At 35.9% G+C, this 13,110-nt stretch overlaps 1 protein-coding gene across 1 annotated transcript in view; it reads right to left on the reverse strand.

Moving 5' to 3' along the window:
• Positions 1–13,110, reverse strand: part of LOC140160901 (uncharacterized) — a 115,385-nt gene that overhangs the window by 52,919 nt on the left and 49,356 nt on the right. Inside the window, 1 exon segment of the mRNA XM_072184236.1 lies at positions 3,431–3,590. Within this exon segment, the coding sequence (XP_072040337.1) occupies positions 3,431–3,590 (160 nt within the window).

Genomic DNA, 13,110 nt, shown 5'->3' on the forward strand with positions numbered 1-13,110 from the left:
AATCTAAAATAATGCACGTACGTAGCTGGCATGGCAGCATCTCAGAGAGGGTCGAGAGGTGGGAGGGCAAGATGTCTCATAATTCAAGATGGGAAGGTGCCAGCTGGTCAGAGAAAATGAGGATTATGAACAATCGGCTTAAGTTTCGATTGTAGATTTACGCTTCAAAAGTCAAATTTATTTTTTTGTTGACCTTTATAAAAGAAAAAGCAACGCCTTCTTTTAATACTTGTATGTACACAAGTCGATATACAATCAATCAGCAACTTTATCGACGAGTTAAAAACTTTCAACACGTAAAAAGCTCAATCAAGTTCGATTGGTTTTCTTTATATCCAACGGGATGACGAAAGCCGAATCCCTACTGCAGAATTCTGGCTCTACTTCCAATCGGATAGGATCTCAAACATGCTCATCTCTCAGAACACGCAGTTCTTTAACCATATTAACCCCAAATATGTTGGTACATTCACATGGCCTTTTGAATGTATTGGGTACAAAAACTCAACTCCACGACTTGGGGTCAAATTTTGAGTTGTGCCTGTTAATGAACTGTGCCATTAGAGATGAGACCATAAAAGCTCATGAACTTTTGATGACCAGTTTTTTATTTTATCCTATAAATAATAAGGAATGGATAGATGAATGATGAGCAAGGTACAAAGGAAAGAAATGAAGAAGAAAATTCAATTAATTTAGGACAAAAAGATTGGGTATGATGGATGGTAGATAGGGCCTATCCAATTATAACGTCTGTGTATCGTGTCCAATATGGTCAAGGCAATTTCTATTTTCTGAGTGTCAAGACACGATTGATGGCGACAATTTCATAATAATAGCATTTAACCCGTATATCCTTAAATAAGTTTTTATTTTTTGATATTCTTCATCTTTTTCTGGTTTACTTGTGTCAAAAGCGAACCTGTTGTAAAGTTCATGAAAGATGATCCACAAGATGTTAAGGATGTTTTGTGATGTTTCTTAGCATTTACTTGTCTCTAATGCCAAAGCATAAAGTCCGAATGTTTCTTTTTTCTTTTCCTTTTTTTTAATACTTTTGAACACGTCGTTGATGTTTTTGGGTTTTTTTCTTCTTCTTTCTTTTTTCTTTCATTCTTTATATATAGTTGCTTGAAATGTCGTCTGTACATTGCATTTCGGGATACATTAGTAGTACAGTAACTGGCAGTGAAATCAAAATATTTAAAAATAAATTTGTATACAGGTGTCGAGGTTCCCCATTCGTGTCAAGTCAAAAAAGTACAAAACTTGGGCAGAATAGGGGCATGCAAACATCCAATGCTCTGTGGACTTCTGATGCACTGAAGAATGGACTTTATGTTAAAATTAACCGAAATTGATATGAAAGTTATAAATACGATAGAAATGCCGATATCCATTCGTACTGGTTTTTGAGTCTTGCTTGTGGAATGCTCTTGGGATTGGATTCAACCGTAAAAAGACATTTTGCATGTCTGCATATCGCTATACATGGGAAAAGGGTTTTGTAACCCAATTGTTGCAATAAAAATCCATTTAAAAAGGGATGCGCCGGCAAAAGGCTGAATTACAATTGAGTATAGCATCATATATTCATGAAGTGTAAAGATTATTGTGGTTCAAAAATTTTGGGTTAAAAATCCATTTTTTGTGATTCTCTCAAAATCGGGTGCTTTTTGCAAATTCTTATGATTTGGAGATGGATTCGTATACTTTCATGTTCTTTATTTTCCAAATATCATTTCCAAATATCATAAAAATTATTTTTCATGTGTTCTTAAAAATATGCTAAAAGTAACAATGATCCTTCCTGCATCCTTGAAAATTTTAGAAGCAAATTGTCATTTCTTCTTTCGGTGCGACAAACAAACATGCAACATGTGACAATTTCAGTACTGGCTGACCATGCTGACATAGCAACTGCTCACCTGAAATTCCCAACTTATTTGATTTGCAGAATTTGGGTTTCAAGAAAGTTGGATCGTACCTACTTAAAAACTTCTCTGAAAATGAAAATGTCAATAATTCTTCACTTCATTATTTTTAATCTCGTCTATATTGGAGTTCAATATAATCTCGGTATTTGATGTTCCATTTGGGTGTCAAATATTGACTTTTACAAGTAAAAGGGAAGCTTTGCGAAAGTTTTATGCACTCTTAAATATGCTATTTATTATAACACCCTACACCTTTATTATTCATATTATTCTCATTAACTGCGATCACCAATTTCGACCCTGAATATGAATAGAGCATCATATACCAGGGTGTTCCAAAAACTCTTAGTACTTTTTAAAGTTAATTTTGGCTGGACATTTGATGTTACCTTCCAAGCATTTAAGAATACCGGTACCCATTTATACACCTGGGTGGAGAGGAGTAACCGAGATTAAGTGCCTTACTCAAGGGCACAACACGATGGCGGCACCGGGGCTCGAATCCGCAATCTTCCGATTATAAGTCGGAGCCACCGTGATCTGAACATTCAGCAATATCACTCTGGCCAGCGAGATCATCAATGAGATTTGTCTGAGAGAAAACCATAGGTCTGAATCAACATGCTGAAATGACTCTCTTTTTTATGAGTTTGGGCATTCAGCAAACTGGCTGCAAATGCACCACTCCTTATCATCCTGACAAAATATAGACAACCCCTAATATTAACTCAAACCCTAACACTAGCCTGATTTAGGAGATGGACAAGACATTTTTGGACCACCCTGTATTGGATTCTTAAAACTTGTGCTGTAAAGAATAACAATGCGCGATCAGTTAAATGTGTATTGTAATACTGGGAAAACATGACGTCAGACATAATTTTACTTATTAAAACACAAAACAAATAGCAAGAAAACTGAACGTGAATGGTATCATTCCAAGACAGACTTTTTCTCATTATTTTCGTTTCGAATTACGGTCTTCTTTGCGTCATATCTTTACTCTTCACATTTTCCAACACGCATCCAAAACAAGTCAACCGGTATTGTCATGACTATTATTTCATTTTCGCTTTTGCTCGGGGCCCCTGAACCCTCGGGCCGGGGCCCCTGGACTTCGTCCACCCTTTGCAACGCCCCTGACTATTGTTTGTAATTGGAAAAAATATAATGAATTATATTTGAATTTATTACATCAGCTTCTTTTTATAAGGAAAGCCGGTGAAAGTCAGGTTGACAAGGTACTTGGATCAAGTGTTTCAATCTTAAAGGTCCAATGCTACAAAGGGAATGTCCTACATAATTTATAAGCTTTCAAACATTGATTCAGTTACACAACATTGTACAGACCTTCACGAACTTGCACAAAGTTGCCAAAGTTGAGTTTATAGTCAACTATCACTGACAAAAGTTTTCGCAATTTTTAGGTCAGTTTTATTTTTGTAAATTTCGTTATAGTACATGCCTAAAGAATTATTAAACGATGAACTTACCTACTAACTCGTTCCTCAATCTCACTCGTTCTTCAAGGCTTTCCGTAGCTATTAGTATACAATTGATGAAGGCAACTAAAGTTGTTTTATAAGAGATCGCATCAGCTTTCCGTAACTCCTCGATGATGAGGCTAAACCGGTATCGTTGATTCTGCGATGTCTGTAAAAATAAAGGAACGCAAGAAGAGAGCATCGTAAGTGGTATCAGTCTGCAACAAACTATTTAATTTCAGATTTCTACCATCGATAGGTCTATACCAAAACATGTGGCCTGCCATGTGCTCTGAATAATTAAATTGTCCCGTTATACAGGTTTGAAGTGTCCAAACAGTTTCAAACTGCAAATAGCACATCGTTCAATAAGAATTAAAGTAGTGCGCGTACAAAAAGCTTTTATATCGAATGAAAGAAGACACTTGAAGTTCAAAATGTTCAAAATATTTTTAGAAACAACGTGTGAAAACCTAATTCACCAGTAAAATGACTCAAATAAGATTTGAAAGAAGGGTAAAGATTACAAAAGCAGGGGGTCCCTCTTCAACAGACTTTTGGAAACTTGAGAGGTATTTAAAGGGGATAATCTTTTGGCTGATATCATAATGGATGTAGACATCGATAGATGATGACGCCGCTGCAGAAGTGTATTCATTTGGGTTTTTTTCTGGATCTTGATGACGATGAAAATAAACAAAACAAAAACCCCTAAAACTGGTCTGGTTCTGGTTTGTACATGTGTATACTCAGAGAAGATGAGTTTCTTCTCATCTTCTTTGGTATACTCCAACAAAGCGGTTGTTGTAATGATGCGTTTAACTATTGAATTGACGGTGTCGTCAAAAAACCCTTGAGTTACAAAAACTTTTGAATTTGGAGCCCCGGGTTCGGAGCGTCCAAAATGAGGTGAGGTATATCATGATATAGTTCGTTCCAGTGCTTTATAGTCCATACAGGACCAACGCAATATTTAGTACTATAATCAACGCCGTCAGGCGTTGGTCCTTACATATCCGTTCGCTACCCCCAGCAGTGCACCCTCATTATAATAAACAGTGACCAAAACCAAACCAGTCGATAAGTTACGTCATGAATCCAAATATGGGAAATAGTCCCGCCCATCATTCGGGCCATCATTCAACCGCATCTATTACATAACTGGGACTCTCAAGTCATCTCAAGTACTTGGTATCCCAATCGATTGATTTTGATAATGCAATCAAAGCAATACAAACTTTTGAGGTCGCTTACCAGTGCATGGAAATAGTAGATATCTACTATTTCCATGACCAGTGTAAATCGGGCTGGTATGAATTAAATGAAAAATTTTTGTTGCTATATCAGTGCAGAGATAATGTAGGCCTAATCAGTGTTAACAAAAAGTCATTTGTATGATTCTAGGTTTGTTTTCTTTTTTTTATTTAATATTGTCACATTTGTCGATAGGCCTAACCGTGATAAAATTAAAAAAGCTAAAAGAACATCAGTTCTACACACCGTTTATTTGGAACTGAACTTTGATTTATTAAAGTCATAATGTACGATCTTATAATATGAATTTGGTTAATTTTTTTCAAACCTGATTTTATGGCATATTTGTAATGTATACACATGTCACAACTTGCATTTAAATGGAATCAGCCAAATTTGTTGTGTTTGTAGGTAAACAGAGCAAAAGTTCGACATAAAGTCATAATTCAAGAATTATGACTTTATATCCTCCTATAGAACTGCGTGTTAAACGGCCAAAATAACAAACAGTGTTTACCTCGTTATTTCAGTTCAAAATGGACAGAAGCCATTCCCGATAATTAGGGCCTATTACTGGTATTATTTCAGCATTTTGAATATATAATGACAAATTAAAAATTAGGGCCTATTACTGGTATTATTTCAGCATTTTGAATATATAATGACAAATTAAAAATTTGAAGAAATCGTACATTAACCCTTTAACACCAAACTGGAAATAACAGAGTGAGTAAAATAAAATAAAAGGCGATACCACTCGCAAGTAGGCCTACTGTTGAATGTGTTTATATTTCAAATGCATGTGAAAAAAAAAAAAAAAAAAAAAATCACAGTATATTTCTTTAATCCCGAAGGCATGAAAGGGCCTGTGACTACTATTTGAATTTAGGGTTTTGGTTTAAACTATTTTAATATCAAATCTTTAAAAAAAAACATGGTCTTCTCGTTTTAACCGAGGGGCATGGGATTCATCACTTTTAACTACGTCATTCACGGACGGAGCTGAGGCAACGGCTCTCCGCTCCGTTGATAGTAATACTTTCCTGGTCTTTGTTTCATTTCAAAGTTACAAACAACTAAAGACAAGACAAGACAAAATTTGTGCACTGCTTTCATCGTTTTTCAATTTTTGGCAGCCGTCTGTTTGTATGAGGCGAGGTCCGAAAAAGGAACACTGCAAAATCTAAATGTTTATAGGCCTAATTTGCCATATTTGGTAGAGATACAGTACTTAAAAAGCTAAGGAACGTTCATAAATACTTGGGGGCTGGAAAATTTTGATTTCGGTATGTCAAAACTTTTTTGACGCCCCTACACATGTTAAACTTTTAGAACCACTTTTTTTTATAGATTCAAAACTTTTTGGATCCTTTTTTTGTATACACCAAAATATTTTGTACCCCCACACCAAAATCACTAAAAACACCCGTTTTAGGCCTACTTATGAATTCCAAGGGGTCATAGGTCAAAAACCATAGGTCGCAGAAAAATGTTATGATTGACGTTTTTGATCCAAACATCCATCTTAGTAAACTGATGCACTTTGCAAGATGTATATGTCAATTTTCAAAAAATTTCCCATATAAAAATTTGTTCTTTTGGTCAAAACTGAACAAAAATCACCAAAAAATGCCATTTTTACCCATAAATTAAATGTATTGAATTAAGCGATGGTCTTTTTTTGCCTTATTCCAGGGTCCTAAAATAATGGAGAAAATTTGAACATCATTAAATGAAGAGTTTGGTTCCAAAAGGCATTAAGTCCAAAGACTGTTTTGTGGGATTTTTTATTTGAAAATATTGAGTAGCAGTAACCTTGCCACTCTAATATCATTGGCGTAGTAGAATATATAGTTATAACAATTTTGGCAAATAATTGCAAATCCCTTTAACTTCCCACGTGCGAAGAAGAAAAAGGCATCAAGTGCAATGGCAGCCATTTTAAAACCTTGGATTTGACAATTTTAGGGACAAATCTATTATTGAAAGAGAATAAGCCAGATGTGCAAACATATCCATTCCAATCGTTTAATGTCATTTAAACTTTTGAATGTAAAAATATTCCAGCAAAATGTTACACAAGGCAGCTATTGAACTAATGCCTTTTGGAAACAAACTCTTGAAATATTGTATTAGTAAAGAAAGTGAATAGGCCTACCTCACTTTAATAGGAATTGGACTAAACTACAAATCTAGTAAATGACTACATTTTATGGCGATGTCGACATTTAAAAGAAAATTAACACAAATTGGCGCTGACTGGAAAATAAAGCTCTTCCCATATCCTGTCGGAAAACCATGTCCATGTAAAAAACTCCCTTCGTCTGTTTGCGGGTAACTTCTTGAATTCCTAGTTTATTCGAAGCATGCAAAATAGCGGCGTCATCCATTTTTATAGTATTGTAAAACAAATAATAACAACTGAGGCCTAATGATAAAATGAAACGATGGCCACCCCCCCCCCAAATACCCTGTTTAATGTGCGCAACCTACAAAGTGAAGAACTTGAAAAAGAACATTTCAGCCCGAGTCACGGGTCAAATAATCGCCAAGTATCTTCTTAACCATTGATTTATATGGGACAGGAATAGAGGTTATCCATGTTCTATAAGCTGCATGTCCTATCAACGACTGCTATACCTTGTTTAGGACATTCTAAAGAAGTACCTGCATGTGCAACCATGACTGTTTCAAAATAGCCCGCCAAAGTCATGCAGGTAACTCCGAGGTCGTGCATTGAATTAGTTTGAATGACGAATACTACGGGAACCAGTGCCTTTTGTTAGAAGTCACACATGAGTGAAGTGGATAACCTCTATTATCAAAAGTCCCGGGGAAAATCTTCAATAGTTTCCCAATTGAAGAGGACATAGATAAATTGAATGAATGAATGAATGGACATGATTATCGATATTGTTACGCAATAGTGGTGTTAGATCCAAAGCTGGAAGCTAGTAGTTGGCAGGTGGAAGGCAAGTCTAATCTGATTGGCTAAATATCGTCAGTAGCTGTCAGTAGGCGTGGTTAGTCAGTTTGACATTTCCCTTGACTTTCCAAGGGAGGATATGTCGGATCTATAAGGACCAACGCCTGACGGCGTTGATTATAGTACTAAATATTGCGTTGGTCCTGTATGGACTAGTGCTTTACGGTTCAAGAAAAAAAAGCTGTCGAACCGTTCTGGTTCTTGGTAGTTGAAAAGAAGATGGATGAGTGCGTTTCAGTTGCCGTGTAGGTCGGGTCAGGTGGGGTTCCCATTCAACGTCCACCATGTCCACTAAGCCATCGTTGATTTTGAACATGACAAATCTATCGATCTGGTCTCAAAAAAAAAGGGTTGTGATCATGGGTGTCACACTGGAATCTCTTGAGTAGTCATAGGATGAATCAAAACTCGGCGGTTGACCACCGGTTCCGTCCTGTTCCGACCAGTTTCTATTGTTCTAAACAATGGAACCGGGCGGAACCGGCGCTCAACCGCCGGTCGAGTTTTGATTTCATCCCTAAGGTATATCCTTGCAGCAGATCTCTGAACCATATCAGGCTGATGCTTATTCTTTTTAGTACTACTATGCGGTTTTAGTTGAACAAGGGACAAATAAAGTTTTGATTTCACGTCCGAGGAACATGATTTGAAATTTTGTCGGGTGACACCTAAAATATTTTTTTTTTTGCATCCTTTTGTAACTCTGCTGATTATGAGAGTTCCATTTAAAGTCGCTATTAAAGGTGACACTAAGATGTCTTGGTGGTAGTAACTTCTTTCATGTATAACACTTTTCTGTGTTGAGTGACACCATAGTCAGTTAGGGTGTCTATAGGTCTCTCTCTTCAAAGGCATATAGGTCTCCCCTCTCCCCCACCCCTCCCTCTCTCTGTCTCTCTATCTCTGATCATAAATGTTACAAGAAGCAATATTCTCGACAAAAGCAAACCCTTGATCTAATAATATTCAAAACGTTTTAATATTTTATGACATGCACACACAGGAATAAAACAAACAGTGCGCATCTACCAAAAGGTTCTATAAAACATGTCCGAAGTTTTCTGTTATATTGAAGGTTTTATATTTTGCGTGTTTTTATTCAAAAATTAATAAAGAAAGGTCAAATGGATACGCAATCAAGAGACGTGAGCAAGATAAGACAGACCACGTGTGTTCAGAATGCCATTAGGTGTTACATTTCACGATCTGCAAAACTCTGCATTTCCAATCAGGTGAAGGTTCTGAATTTGGCACCTCTTTGAGTCGTATTTAGTCAAGGTCACTGGGGCAACACAATAGCTCACAATACTCTGGGTAACGAACTTAAATTTAAGATTTTAAGTTCTATATTTTAAGTTTCCACCTCAAACACCATCTGTTCGTATATGGTATCATTGGTATGTTTACATGATCTAAATTAAATCCACTTTTTGTACCTTTTTTTAATAGATTGTGAGATTTTGTTGAACTTGACTTGATGACTTGTCTTACATTGTGCATGATTGACATGATTAGGTAATTTGAAGGTGGGTTAATATGCGGATGTAATTTTCAGAACTATAGGCCTACTCGCACTTTATTATGATGCAGTTTCATGGGAGATTTTATTTTTTGTAGAACAAAAATGTCATCTCTGGTCATATATGGTCAAGCTATGAACTTGCTAGATTGATGATAATGATGAAGGTATTAGATCTTAATTGATACAGGCAAACCAATAGATCGCGTGCGAACCGAGTCAACGTGAATGTTATACCCATAGGCATGCAGACCTTTGATTCAACCCTGATTTTATACACAATGTTAACCCTAACAAAAAGGAATTGTTCACTCGACTAGAAAGGGGACACCTTTCTCTCCTCTTTTTTTTTCAAGTGAGCTTTATTTTCTAGTTGGCACTGCACCAAGTTGAAGTTGATTTGCCAAGCTGCACGTGACTCCATACGTGAAGCTTTACCTATTATGTTGTTGGTTTGTTTACATGCATGCTCTGTACTGCATAGGTTCTTAAGAAGTAAGAGAGTAAGAGCTAAAACAGAATTAAAAATATTTCGTATGTGTTTGGGGAACAAGCAAGTTCTTAATTCATCCCTATGTTTTACCATAATCACTTTTAATATCGATGCTATCTACCGTAGATAGCATATCCAATACCGGCATCTACCTTAAACTGGTCAGAGGGGCCATATATGTCACCATTCTTAACCCTTATTCATATCTTATCATTGTCACCTTCTTGCAACTTTAAAGCCAGCATCAAGGATGCTATCTACCATAGACAGCACATAATAGCAAATAGAGCGAATAATAAATTTATTATCTTCAGTAGACAGCATCATTTCATATAGACTTCGCCGTTGTTGCATTGCAGAGACGTTGACATACCAAGTTTGTTATCTAAGAATAGGCTTAATCATGCAGTTCTGATGGATGCTTTAATTACTCTTTACCCTAGAAGGGGAAAAAGGAAAGAAAATAAAAAAAAAAAAAAAATTCTTTGGACCCCTTTAAAAATCGTGCATAGTTTTCTGAAGCAAACATCTATTCTTATTTCAAGCATGATCTGACATACATATTACAAAGTGCGCACACACTATATTCATGTTTACAAGCAAAACACACGTGTTGAATTTTGATAATCATTTCAATAATACATAACAAAGTTCAGGTAAACAAAAATGAATAAAAGACTACAATGATTGAAGGCAAAGTTAATCGTATCATACCAGATCGACGAAATCGAGCGTGCGTATGTCAGCGATTTGTGGTCCGCCATGTCTGCATAATCTGCTCTACCAGCAATATGTCACGCTTTTAATTCAAGAACAAGCATTATTGCACCTAAATCATGTTAATCGCACTTGAACACTTTGCTACCATCTGCAGAATTTGAATGTTTACTTGGTCATGATTTGAAAGAGCAAAATGAAGTTTATTGACAATGGTTTGGAATGGTAAGCTACAGCAAGTTCAGATCCAGATGAGATGTGACATTACGCCAGGGTCCTGTTAAGGTGAAACTGGGGGTCTTCACAAAGGTACTCATTTTAAGGGTATACTGCAATACTCTCCAATTTTTTCTTTTTTATTTGAAGTCTGTTTCGGACTGTAGTTAGTGATAAAACATCAGGATTCAAAAACTTTTATAGTCATTTGGAATTAAAAATTCAACTTAAAACGTTAACAGACTAAAATTTTAAAATACAAAGGACGTGACTAGTAGGCCTACTTTTTTGAAGTTCTAATATTAGTTTAGAGAGTATTCCATTAAAATGACATGTGTACTGGTATGAAATTCTGTGAAGGTGACTGATTATTTCAGGGCCATATTTTTTAGCGAGTAGAGACTAAATAGGACCTATGGACTGAACTCTGCAAAGTACACTCTTCAGGTTGCACTGTTTTTTGTATTTATAAACTGGCCTCAAAAAGAAACTTATAATTTTTCACAAGGTCATATCTTAAAATCCTCTCCATAAAAATGAACAAAAATTTCACACAGCTATAGGATTACTTCAATACTCTACTCTAAACACTGGTCAGTAACCAAACAGTTGTTCAACTGACACAACAGCAAAATGCACTGACATGCAACTCCTTCCTGGACCACATTCACAGCGCAACAGATTTCTTTGGCTGGGTTCCAATTACTCGCCTGTACATGAACAGAAATTACACACAGGATTACTTCAATACTCTACTCTAAACACATGTCAGTAACCAAGCAGTTGTCCAACTGAAACAACAGTAAAATGCACTGACACGGAACAGCTTCCGGGATCACATTCACAGGCGAATAATTGGAACCCATCCAAAGAAATCTGTTGCGCTGTGAAAGGTGTTGCATGTCAGTGCATTTTGCTGTTGTGTCAGTTGGACAACTGTTTGGTTACTGACCAGTGTTTAGAGTAGAGTCTTGAAGTAATCCTGTGTGCAATTTTTGTTCGTTTTTATGGAGAGGATTTTAAGATATGTCCTTGTGAAAAAATATAAGTTTCTTTTTGAGGCCAGTTTATATATATAGGTACCGTTCTATCCAGTTAAGTTGACACATGTATCGACCTTTATATTTAAGAAGTCATTATGCATATTATAGTATATCAATGTTAAGGACATGAAATGAGGGATAAATATAAAGGTACATAATGTTTTTAAAAAAAAACTATAAAAAAAACACAAGCGCACACAATCATTTGCTAAAAAGATTTTTTTCAACAACAGGCTTGCAAAAAAGTTTCACCGTGCGGTTAACACTACCTCAGATCATCACTCACGAGGATATTTCAAACCTTAATGTATTTCAAGTAAACATATATTTTAGCAGATTCCACGCCAAGTCTCCATGAGTTGTACAGGTGGCAAAGGAAGAATGCATTGATCCTTGTAAGGAAACCTCTAGCCCTCAAGCCCATTCCATTTTCGTCCACGGTTGGCCCTTTCTGACATATTCTACAGGATTTTCACTCACTATTTACTGTTTGTGGCCTTTATAAATGAATACGGTTAGTATTTAATATCTGAGCTGTTTTATTTATTTGTAAATACGTGAAATTTAGACGTGAATATCAATTTACAGAGAGAGTTGCATTCATGGGAAGGGGTGTTGGCAGATTCTCAATTTCAATGCGTCTTTCGAGAATAAAAAGGTAATAGTATAACCAGGAAAGTTGAGATCCACTTTCCTGATGGTATAACTGGTACAATCAGGCAGAATTTGACCGATTCAAATGGAGAGTGGTATTAACTTTCTAGGCACATTTTAATCAATAGTTAGGAAAAGTTATACTTTCAAATGAGAAATATTTTGAATTGTGCGCTAATTGCTTGCACATATATTTTAAACAACTCCAAAAGTCCTGCCAAAGGTTCTTGACCCAAGCCTACTTTGCGCAGGCAAATGTGCATGCATGCCATGCGCCAGATGCGTCTTGAATTAAACATCACAATTAATTATGCAGAATTTACAATTTAGTATCAATCTCAAAATAATAACTGTCTATTTCAATCAAATACCAGTGGTTTACAAAACAAGATGTAACCAGAAATGAATTTAATTTAAAATGTATACAATTTACATTTAAAATCCAAGTGTAAGTATTATCGCAAAACCTATTTCGACATCTCATATTTGACTCTAAAATCAATATGATTCCGTGCACCAGTCCTGTGTTCTATAAAGTGAAAATAATTCATTTAAATAAACGGGAAGGCAGATGGCGGGAAACTTGGGCATATAATGACAGACAGTCGTCTGCTGCTGCGCATATGTGAAAACAAACCTAAGGCTAGATGGATTATTATCATCAAAATTTATGGATTTTCGAGTAAAAATGAGTCTAAATATACAATTTGTCCCATTTCTGTAATTACACAGTAGTTTGTAACCATGTTAACCTAATTTTTATAATGTTCGGCTTTAGGCTTACAATCAGGTATTGTCTTCAAAAAC

The sequence above is a fragment of the Amphiura filiformis genome, chromosome 9 (genome assembly GCF_039555335.1).
Source record: "Amphiura filiformis chromosome 9, Afil_fr2py, whole genome shotgun sequence".
In the NCBI taxonomy this organism is placed as follows: domain Eukaryota; kingdom Metazoa; phylum Echinodermata; class Ophiuroidea; order Amphilepidida; family Amphiuridae; genus Amphiura; species Amphiura filiformis.